The 22399-nt window shown below is 38.4% G+C and overlaps 10 protein-coding genes and 1 non-coding gene across 11 annotated transcripts; 7 read left to right on the top strand and 4 right to left on the bottom strand.

The window, feature by feature from the left end:
• Positions 1 to 493: 493 nt before the first annotated feature.
• On the top strand, positions 494 to 1759 carry GVI51_E04499 (uncharacterized protein; the record flags this gene model as incomplete). The annotated part of the gene is made up of 1 exon (XM_445895.1): positions 494 to 1759. One exon carries the CDS (start codon positions 494 to 496, stop codon positions 1757 to 1759), a length of 1266 nt encoding a protein of 421 aa, XP_445895.1.
• Positions 1760 to 2498: 739 nt separating this feature from the next.
• UBC5 (E2 ubiquitin-conjugating protein UBC5) lies at positions 2499 to 2942 on the top strand (the record flags this gene model as incomplete). Its single annotated transcript, XM_445894.1, has 1 exon — positions 2499 to 2942. The coding sequence occupies one exon, from the start codon at positions 2499 to 2501 to the stop codon at positions 2940 to 2942; it is 444 nt and encodes a 147-aa protein (XP_445894.1).
• Positions 2943 to 3910: 968 nt separating this feature from the next.
• On the bottom strand, positions 3911 to 3982 carry tD(GUC)3. Its single transcript has one exon. It is a non-coding gene; the product is annotated as a tRNA-Asp (tRNA).
• A 294-nt stretch (positions 3983 to 4276) lies between these two features.
• On the top strand, positions 4277 to 5305 carry TGL2 (triglyceride lipase; the record flags this gene model as incomplete). Its single annotated transcript, XM_445893.1, has 1 exon — positions 4277 to 5305. The coding sequence occupies one exon, from the start codon at positions 4277 to 4279 to the stop codon at positions 5303 to 5305; it is 1029 nt and encodes a 342-aa protein (XP_445893.1).
• A 122-nt stretch (positions 5306 to 5427) lies between these two features.
• YOS9 (Yos9p) lies at positions 5428 to 7518 on the bottom strand (the record flags this gene model as incomplete). The annotated part of the gene is made up of 1 exon (XM_445892.1): positions 5428 to 7518. The coding sequence occupies one exon, from the start codon at positions 7516 to 7518 to the stop codon at positions 5428 to 5430; it is 2091 nt and encodes a 696-aa protein (XP_445892.1).
• A 271-nt stretch (positions 7519 to 7789) lies between these two features.
• Positions 7790 to 8392, top strand: EMC10 (Emc10p; the record flags this gene model as incomplete). Its single annotated transcript, XM_445891.1, has 1 exon — positions 7790 to 8392. One exon carries the CDS (start codon positions 7790 to 7792, stop codon positions 8390 to 8392), a length of 603 nt encoding a protein of 200 aa, XP_445891.1.
• Positions 8393 to 8765: 373 nt separating this feature from the next.
• On the top strand, positions 8766 to 11210 carry GVI51_E04367 (uncharacterized protein; the record flags this gene model as incomplete). The annotated part of the gene is made up of 1 exon (XM_445890.2): positions 8766 to 11210. The coding sequence occupies one exon, from the start codon at positions 8766 to 8768 to the stop codon at positions 11208 to 11210; it is 2445 nt and encodes an 814-aa protein (XP_445890.2).
• Positions 11211 to 11570: 360 nt separating this feature from the next.
• Positions 11571 to 12860, bottom strand: PST1 (Pst1p; the record flags this gene model as incomplete). The annotated part of the gene is made up of 1 exon (XM_445889.1): positions 11571 to 12860. One exon carries the CDS (start codon positions 12858 to 12860, stop codon positions 11571 to 11573), a length of 1290 nt encoding a protein of 429 aa, XP_445889.1.
• An 871-nt stretch (positions 12861 to 13731) lies between these two features.
• On the top strand, positions 13732 to 14619 carry CDC34 (SCF E2 ubiquitin-protein ligase catalytic subunit CDC34; the record flags this gene model as incomplete). Its single annotated transcript, XM_445888.1, has 1 exon — positions 13732 to 14619. The coding sequence occupies one exon, from the start codon at positions 13732 to 13734 to the stop codon at positions 14617 to 14619; it is 888 nt and encodes a 295-aa protein (XP_445888.1).
• A 1682-nt stretch (positions 14620 to 16301) lies between these two features.
• DBF4 (protein serine/threonine kinase activating protein DBF4) lies at positions 16302 to 18350 on the top strand (the record flags this gene model as incomplete). Its single annotated transcript, XM_445887.1, has 1 exon — positions 16302 to 18350. The coding sequence occupies one exon, from the start codon at positions 16302 to 16304 to the stop codon at positions 18348 to 18350; it is 2049 nt and encodes a 682-aa protein (XP_445887.1).
• Positions 18351 to 19026: 676 nt separating this feature from the next.
• GVI51_E04279 (uncharacterized protein) lies at positions 19027 to 19749 on the bottom strand (the record flags this gene model as incomplete). The annotated part of the gene is made up of 1 exon (XM_445886.1): positions 19027 to 19749. The coding sequence occupies one exon, from the start codon at positions 19747 to 19749 to the stop codon at positions 19027 to 19029; it is 723 nt and encodes a 240-aa protein (XP_445886.1).
• Between the last annotated feature and the right edge of the window lie 2650 nt (positions 19750 to 22399).

Below are 22399 nucleotides of genomic sequence, written 5' to 3'. Positions count from 1 at the left end.
CACAGCCAAAATGGAAAAGGAAGCTTCGAAATTCTTTGTAATTGCGAGATATTTTTTGGGATCCCAACAGAATAGCCGAATTGCTCAGAACATTATGCACAAATATAGGGGAAAAGGGAATAACACAGGACAAGATTCTGCTTGGATCGAATGCATAGAAACAATCGAAACCTGCAGAGCTGAGAGAAGACGTTGAGCAACTGGAAGCCGGCTTAACTCCTTTTCTGTGCGAGGGGTTCACTGGGATCATCTTTACGAAGGTGTCCCATGTAAACAAAGAGTAAAGCACCACAGAAGGCCCGGAAGCCGGAACTCCCTAGTACGAGCCCGATATATTGATTCTCGGTTCACTACGCGTTATTGTTTTTGATTGCCACGAGCAAGCAGAAATCCGATGAGCTTGGTCCCCAGGTCCATGGCAAAAAAAAAAGTATATAAGAGCCAGAACTGCTTTTGCTTTGGAACGGTATCTTCACATGAAGGTAAGTACGGCATGTTTGACTCGAAGAAGAATAAGACCAAGTTTGCACACGTGAGGGAGGTACAAGTTGAGGATCCGCTACTGAAGGACCAAGAGGATAGGAGAGGCAATGACGATGCGTTCACGGTTATCAATGATGTGAGCCAGCTGGAGTGGTTTTTCAACCCTAGCGACAATGGAGGTGCTAAAAACAAGAAGAAGAAGAGCCACGGTCTGTTGAAGGCGATGAAGCAGAGTGTGGAGACCAAAGTGGAGACCCAGACCTTGTACTTCTCTGATTACAAGAGCAAGAGGTGTGGGTTTGTGCAACTACTTTACTCTAGTGTTCTTGGTGGGTTGTATAAGGGGTTCCAGCTGAACTTTAAAGTGTTTAGTTGTGTTGATGAGGAAGTCAAGTGCGATGTGTGGGAGAGTTTTAAACTGGACGAAGTTAGTGCCTTTGAGCCCTTGAAATTTGTTTCCAAGAATGTCAGTTTTGAATTCAAGGAGATCGAGTTCAAGGACAATATCTACGATAAATTTGCAACTCTACATATCCGTGCCGATATACCACAACAGGACAATAACGTTAAGGATCTGAAACTTGAAATGGATGTAAGCCTCTTGCCCGGTTTTATGATCAACCCAGACGGTTGTAATTACTATTTGGACAAGGCGGTGGCCCTGGACAAGTTATATTCCGAGGAATCTAACAAGATGATCAGACATGTCTTTATTCCAAAGGGTGTTGCCGACGGTAAGATTACTTACAAGAAGTTAAACAGCAAGAGTGGTAAATACGATGACTTTAGCATTCTGTTGACTAACTCGCCAATAGTTTACATCGATGCAGTTCAAGGTTTGCAACCTAACAAAGCGGCATCCAGATGGAACTTTTTATGTTTCCAAAGCGAGCACCATTCTGTGCTGTGCATGGAATTTACCACTACTTCGGAACACGGTAACAAAACCATGACGATATGGTCGACATCAGAGGACGGCAAACTGAAAACAATTGGCTCTAGTCTTGACAAGCACAAAGTTAAATTCAACAAGACCCACAAGGACAAAGAGAACGGGTGGGACTACCCAACCAGCATTCAGTTTCCAGCAGACTTCCATGAGGACCATCTGCGGTTGATCAACAGATATGACGTGCTGGGGGAGTTGCCAGGTGTTGTGAAGTCAGTAGCACAAAACATCGCACACATCAAGCCTTACATCTACCAGTACTGCCAAGAGTCCACTTACAAGAACGAGAAAGGTGTCTCCATCGTCGAGAGCACGTTCATCAGTTGAATCGAAACTCAACACAATACAGAAATCGGTCTGTATCTTTATCATTATATTTTTTAACTGCCCCCCAATTCTTAATCTCATATGCTACATAATCTTAATAATAATCCTAATAATTTTACTAATTTTAATAATCTTATTAATCTTATCAATTTCAATAGTTCTATAACAAATGACGTCGAGCACCAGGCAAAGGCATTCAATCGGTATAGTGACGGTAAGCTGCAATGAAGTAGTGCCAATACTGTTAAGCTTCAAGTTGAAAAGAAAACTTACCTGGCACCAAAGACAGTTGGTTTCGACAGATACCAAAGTACAGAGTTGGCAGCGCTCAGCATGTTCACCCTTGGTATCTGGAGCCATTACACAGCTATGTTCTTGTTAACGCCTACATTGCAGCAACATAACACTATAGAAGAATCTATCAATTTACTGGTGATCCCGATCACATTCGCCACTTTGTGTTTTCTTTCTTTTTCCCTTTGGTAAGTCCCTCGCACTTTGCCTAGCTTCGCACTCTCGCTACTTGCGTATCTTTGGTGAACCCATCAAATAAAGATCACTTCTGACCATCCGTTCTGGAAAAAACTTTACAATCACAAAGAAAATTGTTTCGAGCAAAAACACAACGAAAAATTTCTGTGACAAAGTATATAAAGATGGACCTTCAGGAACTCCTTTCTTCTGTTGTGGCAATAGGTTACTCACATCAGAGAAAAATCATACAACTACACAGAGAAAAATGTCTTCTAAACGTATTGCCAAGGAACTAAGTGATCTAGGTAGAGATCCACCAACCTCATGTTCTGCTGGTCCAGTTGGTGACGATCTGTACCACTGGCAAGCCTCTATAATGGGTCCTCCAGACTCCCCATACGCCGGTGGTGTTTTCTTCCTGTCTATCCACTTCCCTACAGACTACCCTTTTAAGCCTCCTAAGATCTCCTTCACAACTAAGATCTACCACCCAAATATCAACGCTAACGGTAACATCTGTCTGGATATCCTGAAGGACCAGTGGTCTCCAGCTCTAACACTTTCTAAGGTCCTGCTTTCCATCTGCTCCTTGCTGACAGACGCCAACCCAGACGATCCTTTGGTTCCAGAGATCGCCCACATCTACAAGACTGATAGAGCTAAGTACGAGGCTACCGCCAGAGAGTGGACTAAGAAGTACGCTGTATGAAGATATACGATACCATTTTGTAATTCCTAAGAAAGATCAAATATAAGAAACTCAGGAGACGGCCATGAACCTCCCCCTTTTTTGTCTTTGATCTTTCACTCAAGAATGATAGAAGAGTGCAACAGGGAATAAAAATTAAAAGTACGGTAAAACCAATTATAACAACTAAATAAAAAAAAATGCAAGAACAAAAATAACATTAAATGCTGATCTTTGAAAGACTGGTTTTTTTTACTCTGAACTCTGTTATGTCTTATGAAGACGTTCTAGAGCTGGAAAGGTAATTTATCAGTTTGGATCTATGTACATACACTGCAATTCCAGAACTTTTTTTTTTTAATCTCTCTTTATTATCTTCTATTCTCTTTCATATTATTAATGATTTTATAAAGCTTTTTTTTATTGTTTATCTTTGATACACACAAATATTAGAGGTACCGACTCTATTCTAAATGGAGAGGGTGTCTCTTATAGTGAAAGAGAAAACTAGAAATAAGGGTATGTTTGCCTTTGTGTACAATGCATCTGTATATCCTGCTGTTATACTTTGCATATTATTGATAATACATTTTACATAAAAACAAATAGTATAAAGCAAGTGATATTGTCATTTATAATCAACATGCGACTACAATACTATTAATTTATCTTTCTACATTGCAATCAAAAACTTTTCCTTACTTGAATCTGTTCGATAAATAATTTTCTATACTCATACATATTTGAAATATGTAGTACTTATACTCTACAATGGTTTCCTACGGTATGACATAAGCATATTGAATGTTGAATTGTTGAATACAGATTTGCTTAGATGCTATAAAGTCTATTCACGGGTGCAAACGGTTATAACAATAGCCTTCATTTTAAATTTAATAAGACCGTTGTTAAACAGAATACACGATGATTTCTCTTTAATATGTGTCCTGTCATCATCATTCGATAGAATGAGAAATTGAAAAAAAAATCTCCGCGACGGGGAATTGAACCCCGATCTGGCACGCGACAAGCGCCCATTCTGACCATTAAACTATCGCGGATTAATGATTTGATGTTTATCACTTTATAAGTCTTCTACTTTGTTCTATTGAATAGGCAACTTTGTTACCCGCACAAAAAGAGTTCTTTAGTGTTTAGCTGCAGAGGAATCTGTGCACTGTAGGTGCTTCATGTGCACAACGGAAAATTAACTGCGTTAAGGGTCCAGTATATACTTGACGCAAGCTCATCGCATCGAATTGTTCTGATATATTTGGCTAAATGACAGAATAAGCTATTTTTTTTGGTAAATGCCAAATGAATTAGCTATTGGATAAAAATAATATCAAAGTAGTATGACCTCCTCAAAAGAGCTGCTGGTTAAGGAAGATATTCACTCAATTGATAAGTTACCTAAGATTGAGAATTATAAGGCACCTAAATATCCAGTTGTACTGTGTCATGGGCTGTCAGGGTTTGATAAGTTGATTCTCATTCCATCTGTGTTTAGGCTAACTAAAATGATAAGCAGTAGCATTAACCTGAACAACTCGGATCATTTCCTGGAAATTGATGACGATACCGAAGGTGCAAGTGTGAGGAATAAGGGACTGCTAGAGATAGAGTACTGGATTGGCATTAAAGAAATACTTGAAAAAAATGGCTGTCAAACAATTACTACAAAAGTGCCAGGTATGGGCAGCATCGAAGAACGAGCACTGGCTTTAAATGCCTCTATTGAACGTGAAGTAAAGAAGCTACAGAAAAAGCAAAAGAAAAATTCATGGTTCTCGAGAAATGAAAAGATAAAGCTAAACCTCTTAGCGCATTCAATGGGTGGCCTAGATTGCCGATACTTAATAGCAAAACTACCGAAAAGAAACTACCAAGTAGCTAGTTTGACGACAATATCAACCCCACATCGGGGCTCAGAAATGGCCGACTATATTACAAAGTTGTTTTTTGATCTGAAACCAAAAAAAGAAAGTGCCCCAAATATTCATTTACCAATATGCTTTTATCAGTTAACAACAACTTATATGCAATACTTCAATGAGAATGTTAGAGATGATCCAAAAGTTAAGTACTTTTCATATGGATCATACTTTAAGCCTAAATGGTATAACGTATTAGCATGGCCTTGGAAAGTCATAGCAAAAGCTACTAATGACGGATTGAATGATGGTCTAGTTACCATAAAAAGCAGTGAATGGGGCGAATATCAAGGTACTCTAAAAAATGTGGATCATCTTGACATTATTAATTGGAAGAACAAATTACAAGATGATTATCTTAAGTATTTTCCAAAAATTGGGTATGAACCAATAAATATCCTAGACTTTTATCTACATGTAACAGATAATTTGGCTAGAAATGGCCTTTAATGACGTTATGACAACTTTAATATATTCTAAAATGAAACAATATTTATCATTAATTGCGATATATGGCATGATAACCATGGTGAATTCTATATTCCTAAGTAAATAGTTAAATTGTAAAAGATTTACAACTCATCATCAATAACCCCGTTTCTATCAGATTCGACAACTTCTTCATCCTTAACATCAGATGCTACACCATCGTTATTACCCAACGTTTCTGAGTTTAAAATTTTGGTTTCAAGAATTTCCTCAGAATTAATGGACTTCTTTTCTTTGGATTGGGAGAAGGTGTGTTCTTTTGCAGAATTTAACCTCTGTTGATCATTTCTATAGTTAGGATCGACGGAAGCCTCTGACTGATCATATGCATTACTATTGATAATTTCTCTAGCTTCATTTTCGACAGCAATTCTATCACTATTATCATTTAGAGTCGATCGGCCAGATGAATTATCGATATTTGATCCTAATGCCTTTTTAGAATTGCCTCTTAGTTCGCTGCCAATTTCATCAACACCAGGTTCTTTTTGCCCCATACCGGATCGTGATAATTTGTCATTAGCAGATGATTGACTGGATTGTGGTGGTGTGTCAGTATCCCCCTTTTGTGTATTAGCCAACTGTTTCTGATTAGTATTTTCTTCCTTTCTTTCAGATTTACTAATCGTTCCATGTTGTTCATTATTATGTGCAGAAAACGGAACTTGAGCATTATTTTCTTCTCCCTGTTTTTCATTTTCTTTAAAATATTCTTCCTTATCTCGGGAGCGGATAATTGTTTTAGTTACTGTTTTTGCCTTTTTATTCTTCTCAGAAACTGGTGTAGATTCTGACGCTTTTGTGACCTTCGTTTTTGAAGCTTCAATTGGTGATCCTTGTGTAATTTTATTGTCCTCTATCACACCCGACAGTTTTCCAGCAGCAACTAACTTCTCGAGCAATTCTTGAGCATTTTCTTTGCTTATATCGTCAACGTTTATTATTGAACCACCAGCAAGCATCATATTATCATTGGTCAGGGAACCAAACCTAGATTTGCTATTTTTCGTTCTATCTGAACCTCTAAAATACCACTGAAAGTTATTAGGACCAGTAAAATTAATAGATTTGTCTATAATTAAGGTAGCCTCCATATTAACATCAACATCCAATCTTAACCTATTCAAGTAGTTACCATGCATGTCAACGATGTCACCGATCCACTGGTAAGAATCGTGTACATCAAAAGGTTTTCCATCAGGTGGAGATAACAATCCCAAACCTAGCATTTTATTCATCACATCGATAAACTTTTTGTAAATCTCCATTGGGAATGGGTCCATCTCCAATCCATCCTCAGTTGCATTCCCTGTGTACATTAACAAAGCCCTATCAACGTTAGAATTATTCATTGGTAGAAGGAAATAAACTTGATTTGCAACAAAAGAAACATCATAGTTGGAAACAATATCAACAATGTTATGTTTATCAGGAACATCATTGGACATATGGCAAATAATTGGAACAGCATTCTTCTTATCTTGGTTCTTTGAGAGAAGTTCCAACTGGCATAGATCTGGGACTATTACTTGAGCTTCATAGTGACAGATTTTCGTTTCTCTTGTCCATTGCAACGTCCCTGGTCTCATAACGTTACCACATGTATACTGTATTTCGATTGCTCTAGGCGTACCCGTTACATCACATATATCACCGGATTCAATAATCTCACTAATGTAATAACCGTAATCATCATAAAGAAGTTGAAATTCTCTATTTTCTATTTGTTTGCTGGATCTTCCCAGGGTGTAAGTCAGTTTATCATTAGGGTCTGGAGCAACTCCATGGTATTGAGTGAAGTCACCACTTCCACAATATCGGTACGTCCAAAATCCGTTTTGACTAACTAAGCATTGATTTTTTAGGCTGGCGTCAATAATGTGTGCGCCCATATCTAAGGTATCAATTAGTTTCTGCTTGTATTCAGGATCATTCACAGACTGGACATTTTGTTCATGCAATCTGGTCATATTCGGAAGGAAACATTTCGTGTCGGGACCCAAATCAAATAACTCACCTGACTCCAATGCAGTCTTGTTCTTCATCACTAGTGTATCCCAGAGGGATTCGTTTGCATACGTTATTTGAAATTTATCCGAAGTAGTAGGGTCATCTATCGGCATCATAATAGCCCTTGCAGCCCCCAGCAAGGAAGCAAAAGCAACAACCAACATACTTCTCCACTCTGGCTGTATTCTAATTTACTTCTTCTGTCCCTGATTGGTCCTGTATTGGTCTTATCAAGCCCAGATATTTACTTACTTTTAAGTGGTCTGAGAGTGCTTATTATCGAAATGTTGGAATCACCCACAACGTTCCCTTTTTTTTTGCCTGACTGCCTGAGCCAATTCAATGAATCCACCTCTATTTTAGCAGTAACAATAATTATCTGGTGGTGCCTAATCATACTAACTGAAACATAATAAGAAGACAATAGTGGTTGTGATGTATTTTTTAGTTTATATGTTGGTCTTGTTGGGCCTTGTTAATTCGGAGAAATTGAGCCTTTTTGCAAGCAATCGTGACAATGGGAAGAGAGTGAGTCTAGGTGAGATTACAGTAGATGAAAAAGCACACAATATAACGGGTACTACTCTTGATGCGTCATCTTTAATAGGTACTTATTGTTTTGGTGCTGAAGGTGAATCATACAGCAATGACTGTTTTTGCTACTTGAAAGTAGACGGTAAGAAGCACAATTATACGTTAATGGTTGATGTCAACGATGACATAGTGGAATCATTAACATGGATGATGAACGATTATTCAAACGGTACTACTGCAGAAGTTAGATTACCAGTTCATGCACCACAACCCCCTCCAATCAAACTGAAGAAGACTACAAAGACATACGCCGAGAAGAAAGCTGAGAGTAAGCTTGATGCAGCCAAGAAAAAGGGTAAAGAAGAAGAAGATAACGAAGAGGAAGATCAAAGAACATTCTTTGAAAAGAACTGGAAGAAGATGTTAATTGGTTTCCTAATATATAACCTAATTGCCGGTTTTTCCAAAAGTCAGCAGCAACAAGGGCAGCAGCAGCAACAGTAGTAATATTGATGTCCATCAGACTTACTAATTAGTATTATAGAGACAATATAGTAACGCGAAAGCAATACCAATACTTTATAGCACATTGCATATTTGTTAATTTTAAATATCATCTAGAACCAAACGGCTTGAGTGATAATCGTCACATATGGCACATTAACTCAATGTGACCATAAAGAATTATGATCTGCAATGAGATGGATAAAGGGTCCGCATTTGCAAGCAATATTCCCGAAGGGCCATACCTCCTAATTGATATATCTTCTTTGCTTTAAAGTCAACTGTTTGACTTATAGTATTTAAATCATTTCACCCTTTCTTCCCATAACTATAGACAGGTAAGTTCTAGCAACAACTATACTCTACTCAAACAATGGACAAATTTAAGTTAAGTTCATTTGGGAAGCATGTTGTGAATAATATCAATCCTGCCAACTATGTGAATCATACATCCAATAATAATAATAATAATAATGAAAACTTACATGATTTTAATGATGCTGAGAAATTCTTCGATGAACCCAAAAGTGAAATACAGTCTAATCATAGCAATCACTCATTCATTTCTGAAAAGTCTCGACCATCTAGAATCGAACCAAGACGTCCACCTATGACTAGCTTTGAGCTTCATGTTGCCAACAGTCCAAATAATTCATATGCATTGGCAAATGTGGTTGCTGTCTCTCCATCGGATTTCCCTAATAATAGCTACATACTACTAGACAATTTATTTGTGTTCACAACTAGGCATAGCAATGAAATACCACCAAAAACCATTGGTCTTAATGGAAATCAGAGGACGTGGGGTGGTTGGTCTCTTAACCAAAGTGTACAAGTTCGTCCTTTCGATTTGGTAGCTTATACTTCTAAACACTCCTATATTGGAAACATGGATGTTGAGATATCCTTCAGATCAAGAGGTAAAGCCGTTAATACCAAATTCGAGCAAGATGACCTTTCAAGGCATTTTGTTAAAATGTTCGAATCACAGGTATTCTCACCGACTCAGTACCTAATATTTGAATATAAAGGACATATATTTGATGTGAAAATAAAAGGCCTGCAAGCTATTGATATTGGAGATGTCCAACCAAAACCACATGTCTCAACAAAGATAGAAACCAAGAGTATTTTAACAAACCAGAGTCATGTTTCGTTTTATAAAGGTCGTGATGGCTTGGTAAACTTAACTGCAGGATCAAGTTTACAAACCTCAAACCCCAACGCTGTGATTCGACCAGACTTTAAGTTTGAAGACTTAGGTGTTGGTGGTCTAGATAAAGAATTCACTAAAATATTCAGAAGGGCTTTTGCAAGCAGAATTTTCCCACCTGCGGTTATTGAAAAGTTGGGTATATCGCATGTGAAAGGTTTACTATTATTTGGACCTCCTGGTACGGGTAAGACTCTTATTGCAAGAAAAATAGGTACAATGTTAAATGCTAAAGAACCAAAAATTGTTAATGGTCCGGAAATATTAAGTAAATATGTTGGTTCCTCAGAAGAAAATATTCGTAATCTGTTCAAGGATGCTGAAGCTGAATATAGAGCTAAAGGAGAAGAATCGTCCTTACATATTATAATTTTTGATGAGCTGGACTCTGTCTTTAAGCAGAGAGGCTCTCGAGGAGATGGTACTGGTGTTGGAGATAATGTAGTGAATCAACTTTTGGCCAAAATGGACGGTGTGGATCAACTAAATAACATTCTGGTTATTGGTATGACCAACCGTAAAGACCTAATCGATAGTGCGTTGTTGCGTCCTGGTCGTTTTGAAGTTCAAGTTGAGATACATTTACCAGATGAAGAGGGTAGAGTCCAGATATTCGAAATTCAAACTAAGAAAATGAGAGAGAATGGCATGCTGGCGCCTGATGTGAACTTGAAGGAACTAGCTGCTTTGACAAAAAACTTCTCTGGTGCTGAAATTGAGGGTTTAGTCAAGAGTGCAAGTTCATTTGCTATCAATAAGACTGTTAATATAGGTAAAGGTAGTACAAAACTAAATCCCAAAGAACTATCTCAACTAAGGGTTACAAGAGCTGATTTCTTAAATGCATTAGATGAAGTTACTCCAGCATTTGGTGTCAGTGAAGAAGATTTAAAGACCTGCGTTGAAGGTGGTATCATTAATTATTCTGAATCAGTAGACAATATATTAAAGCATGGTGCCAGGTACGTTCGCCAAGTTAAAAAAAGTGATAGATCTAGGTTGGTATCACTGCTGTTGCATGGTAATGCCGGTGCAGGTAAAACAGCCCTTTCGGCTGCAATTGCTTTAAATTCTGGATTTCCTTTTGTGAGAATGATATCTCCCAATGATATTGCTGGTATGTCAGAAGCAGCTAAGATTGCCTACATTGATAATACGTTCCGTGACGCTTATAAATCTCCACTTAATATACTTGTGATTGATTCTATTGAGACGCTTGTGGACTGGGTTCCAATTGGACCCCGTTTCTCTAATAACATTCTTCAAGTCCTGAAAGTTGCGCTGAAACGTAAACCACCCCAGGACAAGAGACTTTTGATTTTGACCACCACATCTTCCTATTCTGTTTTGAGGCAGATGGACATTTTAAGTTGCTTTGATAATGAGATTGGTGTACCTGATGTTGGTAATTTGGACGAGCTTAATAACATTATGATAGAGACCGAGTTTTTAGATGATGCAGAGAGAGTTAAAGTGATCAACCAGTTGGCCAGAACACGCCCAGCTATTAACCTTGGAATAAAGAAGATTTTGACAAACATTGAAACGGCAAGACATGACGAAGATCCAGCTAACGAGTTTATAGACCTAATTGTTAACAGCTGAATATGCATTGATACATTTTAGTTAAACATATATATTTTTTTAATTTATGCGAATAAATTATAGCACATGAATTAAAAGAAGAAGAAGATATTTACTATTATGGTGTTATATCATGTTGTATGATAATAAATAAATAAATAAATAGAGCAAAAAACATACAAATTAATTATGATCGTATTTATCGAGTTTTTATATATATAGCCGTATTATACTAAATTAGAAGGCAGCTTTTAAAAATACAAATTGTTGGGTATACCTGGTCCAGACAGGCATTAAAATGCAGGTGAGTAATGTTATTAGTTAACTTCTTAAAGCAGAAGGTGATAGTTTGTTAAAAAAGAACAGTTTGGAGTTTCCACTCTATATTAGAGCCAAAGCAACGGCAGCCAAAGCGCCCATTAAGGAAGAGCCTTGGAAGGAGTCGGCAAGACCAGCGGCAGCACCCTTGGACTTCTGCTTGTTAGCGGAAGAAGTGGAAGCAGCAGTGGAGGCAGAGTTTGAGGAGTTACCGGAGGCAGTAGCGGAGGCTCTTTGAGAAGAAGAGGATTGGGAAGCGGAGGAGGATCTGGAGGTCAAGCTAATGGAAGTGGAAGTGGCACCGTTCTTGCAAACGAAGTTGTCACCTTGGATACCACCCTTGCTTTGTAACTTCTTGAATGGGTCACAGGAGAAGTTACCGGCCTTGGTTTCGATGTCGGCACCACCTCTGACTGACTTCAAGGAGCTCATGTCCAGAGTTGTGAAGTTACCGGTGACGATCAAGGCACCGCCGATGGTTTGGACGTTCTTGAAAGTGCTCAAGTCCTTCAAGTTGGTGTTGTTGGCGACCACAAGGGCACCGCCGATGGTGGACAAGTTAGCGAAGGAGACGGAGGTCAAGTCATCGTTGGAGACAATGCTGAAGGATTGGCCGACGGACTTCAAGTTGTCAACGGACAAGGAGGAGATGGAGTTGTTGATGAAACCCAAGGAGGAGTTGACGGATTCCAACTTCTTGAAAGAGACTTCGTCGACGTCTCTCAAGGTAATGTTGTTAGCCCATAGCAAGTCGTCGAAGGTCAAAGAGGACTGGTCACCGTTGAAAGAGAATTGTAGAGAGTCACTGACTGTCTTGACGCTAGACTTCAAAGAGGTCAAGTATCTGTTGTTGTTGATGTTGAAGACGGCGACTTCTTCCAAGTCGGAGAAACCGTCGATGGACTCCAGAGAGGTGTCTGAGATCAGGATATTGTTAGCGGACTTCAAGTTTGAAGAGAAAGTGGAGATGGCTGGCAAAGTGATCAGGTTGATGGTGTCGACCTCCTCTAGGGAACCGAAAGAAGCAGAGGTCAGGATGGTCAAGCTTTGCAGAGCCAGGGTACCGGTGACCTTCTGCAGGCTGTCGGCAGCCAAGTTGTTTAGAGAGGTAGCGTTGTTGACTTTGAAAGAACCGTAGATGGCTTTGACGTTGGCCAGGGCAGCGTTACCTAGAGAACCACTGATGACGACGTCACCGACAATGTTCTCACAGCCGGCCAGCTTGTCCAAGTCGGACTGAGCAGTGGCAGTGGTAGTGGTGAAACTACAGGAAGATGGAACATCTGGGACTGTAGTGTTAGCAGCGGAGGCTACACTGATTAGTGCAGATAACAAAAGATGATTCAATTGCATTTGTATATGTGTATTGTATGTATAGTGTGGAGGATGTGGATGTGGTTTTGGGGTTGTAGTCTGAAGGCTGAAGTCTGAAAGTACCAAGATCACAAGGAAATACCTACCGGTTTATATACCTGAACTGATAAGGCAATATTTTTGGTTTCCTACACTACCCATAGAAATACAGATGGCTTGCTAATTATAGCAGATTATCCTACAGAAGTCCCACACTGCTCTCCTCATTCAATGATTCGGTGAAAAGACCAGCCAATGTAAATATCCTAATCGGGAATAGTGAGTAATGCCTCGAGAGGGCCTTGATTGTTCGTTGTTCTTGTTCGTTGTTCTTGTTGTTTGTTGTTCGTTGTTCGTTGTTGTTCTTGTTGGTTCAGTTTTGCCTAAAAGGTGGGAAGTACAGACTCGGTGTCAAAAAATGGCGGGGCTGCCCCTCTTGCTCTAGGCACCCTCTTCGGCCACAAGTGGCTGGGATTGCAGGGTTCACACCGATCCATCTGTAGCTACTGTATGTGGTGATAGAGGTGATAGTGGTGAAATGTTAATTATGTGGTGATAGTGGTGTAGATAATGATGTTTGTTCCGTAGCACAGTACCTACCCTTTGGGCAATTTTTTGCTTTGGAGGGGGGGGAAGGTGGCACTACACAAGTCACAAATCACAAATCACAAATCACAAATCACAAATCACAAATCACACACACTCAAACTCACACTTACACTTACACTCACACCTTCTACCAAATAAACGCTTGTATAACAATATATCTCCTATACCACAAAACAGTCCGAGAAAATATTGGAAACAGCGACAGCGACAACACATACAACAAACATAACTGAAAAACCAAGGAAATACATTTGTTATCCAGATGAGTAACTTGAAGAGCACTGCGGCCAGCTTGCTGCTACGACAATACAGGGAGCTTACGGACCCCAAGAAGGCCATACCTTCTTTCCACATCGAGCTGGAGGACGACTCGAACATCTTTGTGTGGAACATAGGAGTGATGGTGCTGAACGAGGACTCCATATACCACGGCGGGTACTTCAAAGCGCAGATGCGGTTCCCGGACGACTTCCCTTTCTCGCCACCTCAGTTCAGGTTCACGCCGGCTATATACCACCCTAACGTCTACAGGGACGGCAGACTGTGCATCTCCATATTGCACCAGAGCGGTGACCCCATGACTGACGAGCCGGACGCCGAGACGTGGTCTCCTGTGCAAACAGTAGAGAGTGTGCTAATCTCCATAGTGTCGCTCCTGGAGGACCCTAACATCTCCTCCCCTGCAAACGTGGACGCAGCAGTTGATTTTAGAAAGAACCCCGAGCAGTATAAACAGCGTGTGAAAATGGAAGTCGAGAGGTCAAAGCAGGATATTCCGCCAGGGTTCGAAATGCCAACCTCGGATACCGCCTACCTGTCGCAGCACAAGAACGAAAACCCACACGAACAACACCAGAACCAAAGAGATATCTCAGAAAATTTCTGGTACGATAGTGACTTAGAAGATGATGAAGATGTCGGAAGTCTGATGAACGATGGAGACTCCCTAGGTTACAACGACGACGACGTTTACAACTACCAAAGTTACAGAAACAGAGGCGGCGACGAAGATGAGGATGAGATAGAATTTGAGGACGACGACGAAGATGACAGTATCGATAATGATAGCGTAATGGACAGAAAGCAACCACACAAGGCAGGAGATGAAAGTGAGGATGTAGAAGAAGTAGAGAAGATTGTAAAGAAATAACTTGGTCACTGAAAATGATGATTTCTCTTTCATTTACCATACCAGTTTAGTACGGTTTTAATTTTATTACTAATATTTCTCTCTCCAGTTGCTATATTTTTAGCAAATTTAGTTATTTGAAGAGTTATTTTGAAAGTGTTAATTGTTATGGTGTTTTGAATATGTGCCTTGATCGTCTTTTATAGGCATATGAGACATATTAAGTCTAGTACTAAGAACAGTCTTTGAAGAAACTGAAATTTTGGAATTACTGAAAGCTTAGCATTTGACAGATGAACTAGTCAAAATGTCCATAGAATTTACAATATGATTGCGAGTAAGATGCATTTATTTTATTAGCATTACAATTAATTTCATCGTTGTCACAACAATTATTACTCTAACTTTTGTTAACCGACGAGTATTGAAAATTACAGATAAAGAGACATGAAAGATTGGCAGCCTTCCTAAATCTTAATTTTACTAATTTTATTACCTTGTTGATCTTTCGTTTCCTATATTCGTTCACTGATCTGTTTTCTCTATTCCCTCTTTTTTTTTCTGAATTTTGATCTCAATCTGTTTTGATCTCAATCCTTTTATCATTTCATTCCTTTCCTTTTATTTTTACCGATCTTATTCTTTTCTTTGTCAGGAATAATTTATCATGTCCCTTATTCATTGCATCCTTTATCTTTTTTATGATTTATTTTATTACTATTTTTTTTATATTTTTATTTCAACTGTTCCTTCTAATAGTTTCAAAGCAATTCCTATATACAATACGTTTCTGCCTTCTTAAGAAACGTTTACAAGAACATCTACATATACAAGAACTTCTTTCACAAGTTACAAATATATCGTTAATAAAAGTGTATACTATCAAGAGTGCTAGTTCTGATAACAGTCCCTCCACTTTTAAATGTCAACTTGAGCCCATGGTTTAGTATTCATAAAAATTATAGTATTGAGAGTATGTATTATTGAAGCATTACATTAATCTCACTTTTAAAATACCGATATTTTGTTCATTTTTTATTGTAATTTGGAATGTTAAAAAAACTCAAAAAAAAACTAAAACGCTTCAAGTAGACACTCTAACGTATGAAATAGTCATCGTGGTGATCCAGAGTAACTTATATTCCTTTATATTACTATAACTACATAAAACCAGCTATTGTGCAAGAGTATATTCAATATTGAGGATCCGGGTAACCTCACCTTGGGAATCGCGAAAACAGCGATGTCGTTCGACGGTATGTGCTTGGTGAAATGCCCTAAATGCCAGGATCTCCCGAGAGGGCCCAATTGCAAGAAAAACAACAAAAGGCTAAAATAACAAGAATTTTTGGTGGTTTCTTGGGATGAACACAATCGTCACAATTTAAAGATCTGAGATCTTGCTAGTTTTAATATCATTAACATTGACCTTCTTCTAGTTGAAGGAGTATTGAGGCAAACTTTAACCGTTACTATTTCTGGGGGGACGAATAGTGAGTAAGAGGCTGAGATCCTAGGATAAGCAGAGTATAGAAGGAACTAAAGTTCGTGCTGGACGGTTGATAATAATAGAGAGAGTAGAGTCTCTTCCGGTAGTTAATAATAAAAAAAAACCTTTGAATTCTATAGAGGAGGTTTTTTTGATCCTTTCTGCATATTTCTGGTCAGTTGATAAAACGCGGTAAGTCAGTTCACGTGGAACGATGGCGTCTAATGAGAATCTGATCTCGCATGCCGGTGGAGTGTATGCTGCGCGTTCGCCTTTGAAAGAGACGGATGCAAATTCAAAGCCTGCTGGTACCCTTACGATAAACAATGAAGACAGAGATTTGAAGAAGCGGCTGATCGAAACGACTAATGAGAAACTGCAACTTCGAAAGAGAGCTAAGTTGGAAAGAGGCAGGTCTATTGAAGGTGCGGTGCAGGTTACAAAAGGAGTAGCGCTGAGGAATGTTGAGAGTCAAGGAAGAAGTATATCTGGTCAGGGTACCGTTAGTGGTACAGCCTCTAATCAATCTGGGAACAATAACAACAAGGTAGCGCTCGGTGAGTTACTCGAATGGCAGATGAATTGGCGTAATATTATGAGACGAGATTCCAGAATATATTTTGACACTACGGATGAGCCTGATATTACGAAACACGCTAAAAGCAAGCTAGAGAAACGTAAGTTACTTCTGAAATGTGGATTTATGTCATTAGGAGCCCAGATTACCCAGTTTTTTGATACTAGCGTCACAATTGTAATCTCGAGTAGATCTATTGATAATATTACACAACTTAATGAAACAGACATCCTCGCCAGAGCAAAGAAAAGTTACATGAAGGTTTGGGGTTATGATAAGGCAGCAAGATTTTTGAAGAACCTTGATGTCGATCTGGAAAATCTAGAGAAGAACAAACTTCCTACCATTGCATCTCCGTCATTATCAAATTTATTACAAAATGAAAAGCTATTTGGACCTTCTGACCGTGATCCTCGCACTCGGAGAGATGATATTCACTACTTCAAGTATCCGCATATTTACATGTATGATCTATGGCAAACATGGGCACCGATAATAACATTAGAATGGAAACCACAAGAACTAGCAAATCCCAATAATCTTCCATATCCAACATTAAAAATGGGTACTTTTGGTAGATGTCCTTTCATTGGTGACCGTTCTTGCGATGAAAGTTCTTACAAGAGGGTGTTGAAAAGATACAGTCGTGACAAGAGCAACAAAAAATATGCTTTAAAGCTAAGAGGATTATATCAACATCATGCTGATCCAACAGTATCTATGACTAAGAATCTAATATTCATACCACACCTTTGTTTGGATTCTGCTCAATGCTATGAAAAATGGCAAGAACAACATATGAAAGAGCAATATAGGATCAAGCATAAGGATGGCGAACTACCTATTCAGAAAGATTCAAAAGATGGCACTAATGAAGACAAGGAGTCCGAAATACGACAAAATGAGAAAGAAATATCAATTGGTAAAATTGACAATGACAACGGCGAATCTAAAATTGAGGAAATAGCTGAAAATTCTAAATTAGTTCAAAGGGATTCTGTATGGAAAGGGATTGTGCCAACTGTAAAATTAGAACAGAGTAAGAGATCACTTCCACAACTTAATAGACAAGAAACTGAAGAGTTTCCGGATGACCTGTGCACTGTGAAAAAATACTCTAGAGATCAGTACGAAATAAAAGCTAGTGGTGTTCATCAATCTAATGATATTGCTACATCTTTTGGTAATGGATTAGGCCCTACAAGAGCTAGTGTGATGAGTAAAAATATGAAAAGCTTGAGTAGATTTGTTGTTGACAAAAAAATTGCAACTCAAACCACGAGTGGAAATAATGTGTCCAGCTCAACTAATCTAAAGCATATGTCGGCTGCCAATGGTAATGCTGCCAAGGTGAGTAACGAAAGCATAATGGAAGTGCAACATAAAGTGAATGATGATACTAGTAAAGAAGTTCAAAAGACTACTATCAATCCCGAAAATAATCTCATTAATGCAGCTCCAGGAAATAATAATAGTAGTAATTTGACCTCACACTTAGTACAAAACAACCAGGTAACATCCAAAAGGCCATTAATGAAAAATTCCGGTTATTGTGAAAATTGCAGAGTCAAATATGAGTACTTGGATCTGCATGTTGTATCAGAGAAACATCTTTCATTTGCTAATAACGATATTAATTTTGAGGCGATAGATTCGCTGATAGAAAAATTAGGATTCCAATTCTAATCCAGAAAATAGGAAACTTAATAGAATCCTTCCTTATATGGATTAAGCCATGGCCATAGCTAGTACTTCATTATTCGGTATTGTTCGGCATTGTGCGATAATTTCCAGTACTATAATGAGCTTCCAATCCAATAATTAATGGCTGGTGTCCATTACATAGCAAGCATTATTTTATAAATTTTATTAATAGGTTAATATTTCAGTAGCATAAAATTGAGCATCGAGTTCTTAAAGATAGAGAACATTGTTGACGTAGCAATCATGTCCATAATTTTTTTTATGGTTGTACAATGAAATAAATATGAAACGAAGGACAGTATTTTTTTCATACAGACATGTACATAAAAATGCAAGTAATAAAGATGATTATAATAAAAAGTTAGTGCAAATTAAAAAAAAAAATGAAAATTGACGATAATAATGAAACATCCTGATAAAACAGGTAACAAAGATGCAAAAAATTGTACAGGATTGAAAGAAAATATGACAACAAATTTGCAAATGTTAGCAACGTAAAAATGTCTTTTCCAACATTATATGAAAATCCAATGAAATATCTCTCTAGCTATGAAATAAAACAAAATTGTGCTGCTAAAATGATTCTCTAAAAAACAAAATAAAAACAAAAAACAATCCGTAGTTGAGAAGTAATGTGAATGTTATCATAAGGCAAGCCTTAAGGAGATTTTGTGTTGTGCCTCTTTTGCTGCATTAAACGCACAAAATTATTTACAGTTTTCTTAGAAGGCTTTTTGATTCTGAAATCGTCAAAACCAAAGGTGTAGCTTCTAGCTTTCTTTTCGGCGTCAAATAGTGTATCAAACGAGGGCTGGAAAAAAGTGTTTGAGTTTAATCCATAATAAATTGGTGCAAAATAAGACGAGAGCCCTGTATTACTTTCGTCATCGGAGTTTTCATATTCCTCATCTTGCTGGTAACTGTTCAAATCAGTATGTGATTCATAGACGTTATCTGAAATGTTGTTAACTGAGATGGAATCAATTGCTTCAAAATGTAAATCTGGTGAAGTGAATTGTTCGAACTCATCCGACTCTGACTTCTTGTGGTATTTCATGGTACTTTTATCGCACCTACTCAATTTGTCACTTGAACACAATGTCGGTACTGTTCGTATTTGGCTGCTGTTCTTATTATCCAGAATACCATCACAATCGGGCTTCTTTAGTGTCTCATCTCGAGGTCTATAACTGTAGTCACTTGAGACTCTTGAGGATGATTTTAGCGAAGTTAGAGAGGTATTGCGAGACAGATTTGAGAATGTGTCCAGATAATTGAATCTCTTTGGCTGGGTATAGCCGAAATCATCGGATATGAGGCTTTCAGGTGTTTGTATCGCTAGGCTCATTTTCTTGTGTTTTTTCTTTATAAAATTCTTCATGCAAAAAAATAAACTGTTTTTGAAATAAATGCAATTTTTTAGTCTGTTCTTATGGTTATTTTGAATTAGAGCGATTAAGTTATTAGTAAATATGTGATCGGTTAATATTTTCGATTTTTTATAATTGATCGGCTGTAGAGCATAATCCTTGCGAGGATGGGATAAAAATTTATGGGCAGGAATTTATGGCACAAAGAAAAACACTTTATTGAAAAATGTTATATATTCCAATGTTAATATTTTATTTTATTGATTACTTATATACGTAAGATAAATTAATTAATAAAATAAAATAATTAAATTGAATGATAAAAAAAATTACCAATCAATTGACAATTGGTAAACATTTTCCAGGACACAGTAGGAAATTGATAGATATTGTATCCTTTATATAATTCTTGTCTGATAAATAGTCGAGTTCATTATCTTGGTATGATGAATTTATTACACTTTCTACAGGACCAATAAATTAAATCAAATGTGTGATTAATCATGAAAGAAGTGCATATGTGAGGAAGAATATGACAGCAAAGATGGGTCTGTGCTAAAAAGAAAAAATTGAATTAATGTGAGATAATGAAGATCTACACTGAAATTGATGCACAGAACAATTGAAAATGGAAGAAAGAGCCCTTGTCTCAAAGGTACGTAACAGTAACGAAAGCCACGGAGAGGAGGGTCAAAATAGGACTTTGTGACAAAAGTGGATAATCGAAGCTTCTATTTTTTGGATTTTGTTGGATTTTTTTAGATTTTTTTTATTTCCTTCCAATTCCCTGTCTTCCTTCACCTATAAATCTATGCAGTAGGAAATGGGAGGGAGGGGGTAGAAGGATTGGAACAAAAAAGAGGGTTGAATGCGTGTGTGGGTAGTCGTTGTGGAGGGGGAGGTAGAAGAGGGAGGGAGGGGAAGCAGGTGGGGAGGTGCAAAAAGTTAGTTGGAAGGATTAGATTTCTCAATTCTCTCTGGCAACAAAAAAGTGCAGATAGCTGTGCAGAGAACGGGACAGGAATTGTTCCACGGCAGTAAAGATACTGGAGGGGAGTTAGTAGTCTTTATGAAGCTTACCCATTCTGATGCAAGTGATGCATCTGTTTCTGTGGAAATTTCGGAGAAATATTTAGTGTGAAAATGGGCTGTGTAAATTTTTTAGGTTTACTGCAGGTCGATGCTTCTACGAATTTTTCCGTTTATTCCGTAAATGTGAAAGTTTTCCAGCCTTCATAATTCTCCCCACTTTTCTTAGTGATAGCAATTCACAGAGGGTTGTTCTGAGCCATCTTATCTCCAAAAAAAAAAGATACACAAAGGATCATGAAGTGCTGGCAGGAAGGATCTTATAGCCGGAAAAATCCTTGTGGCTAGTGCTTGCACGTAAGTCTCTGAGTGAAGCAGGGAAAAATACGAGTTTCAACAAAGCTTCTAATTTTGATGATAAAGTCAAATATTTGAAACAAGTAGCCAAAATAAAAAATAATTGATAGTTGATCGGTGTTGTGTACAGAGAGTTCTGAGGTTGGTAGAGAGAAGTATAGGGCCGAACAGCTGATTTGAAAGTTTGGTGTGGGAGATGTAGTGAGGGGCCTGAGATTGGAAACCAAATCTAGAATATTTGAATTGTTTTACCTCAGAAAGTCAAGTACAGACTGCAACTTAAAAAAAAATTGTGTAAGATGAGATTTTAGATGTGGGGAAGTGCAGAGTCAGAAAATGGAAGATCCTTTGAATATGTAAACAATGCTGTACTGGAGTATCTTCGAGAGAAAGTAATAGTGGCCCCTCCTCAAAGCAGGGAAGAGTTAAAAAAACAGTAGGCCAAGCCACCCAGCAGAGCGATTGAGGGGGGGGGAAGCTGCCCGACTCAGAAGACTACGTTGAACGTACACTAATTTGTAAGATTTTGGGCCACTCTGAAGAATCTCTGGGGTTCTGGCTTTGGGTTGTTTCCATTCAGGAACACGTTTTGGGACAGATTTTGGGACAGATTTTGGGACAGATTTTGGGACAAATATTGGTCATCTTCACTTCGGGCACCCAATTCCGAGGAGATAGGGTAAATGAGAGGGTCAAAAAACCAGAATGTTATCTGGGTCAAGCCTTCCCCCCTCCGATTTTGGCCAGAGCCCAGTGGGACAAGGACGGGTGACTGGTGCACACCAAAGCCCTCTCCACAGAGATCTCTTAGTGAAACCTTGGGTCGGCCGACAAAAATCCGTTATGAACTCCTTGTCCCAGTATTTGTAAAAATTGACCCCATGATTTCTTTTAGGCAACAAGCTGACCGTGACCGGCGAGATTACGAGATTATACTAGCAATCCAGGCAAATTCTTAAGAAACTTACGTGGTGATTACGTGGTAATCGTCCGGTAATCATGACGCTCGTGACTAAGGGTCACGGAGTCCCAAAATTTCCTGAAAGGGCCCAAGGTAGGTGAAAATTAGGGACAAATTTGATGTAAAGAACCTTGGGCTCTGACCCTCAAGCCTCCCTGGCCCCCCCTCTCACTCTTCCCTGTAGGAGCATTACTAAAATATTAGACACATTTGGGCCAATCCTCAACTACAATTGCGACAGATGAATGGGCAGCAAATTACTCTCGCTGTTAACTTGGGTTTCAGCAGGGGCTTTGGCCCAGGGGAAATGAAAT

Source organism: Nakaseomyces glabratus, chromosome E (genome assembly GCF_010111755.1).
Source record: "Nakaseomyces glabratus chromosome E, complete sequence".
Taxonomy (NCBI): domain Eukaryota; kingdom Fungi; phylum Ascomycota; class Saccharomycetes; order Saccharomycetales; family Saccharomycetaceae; genus Nakaseomyces; species Nakaseomyces glabratus.
This window is presented reverse-complemented; position numbering and strand designations above follow the sequence as displayed.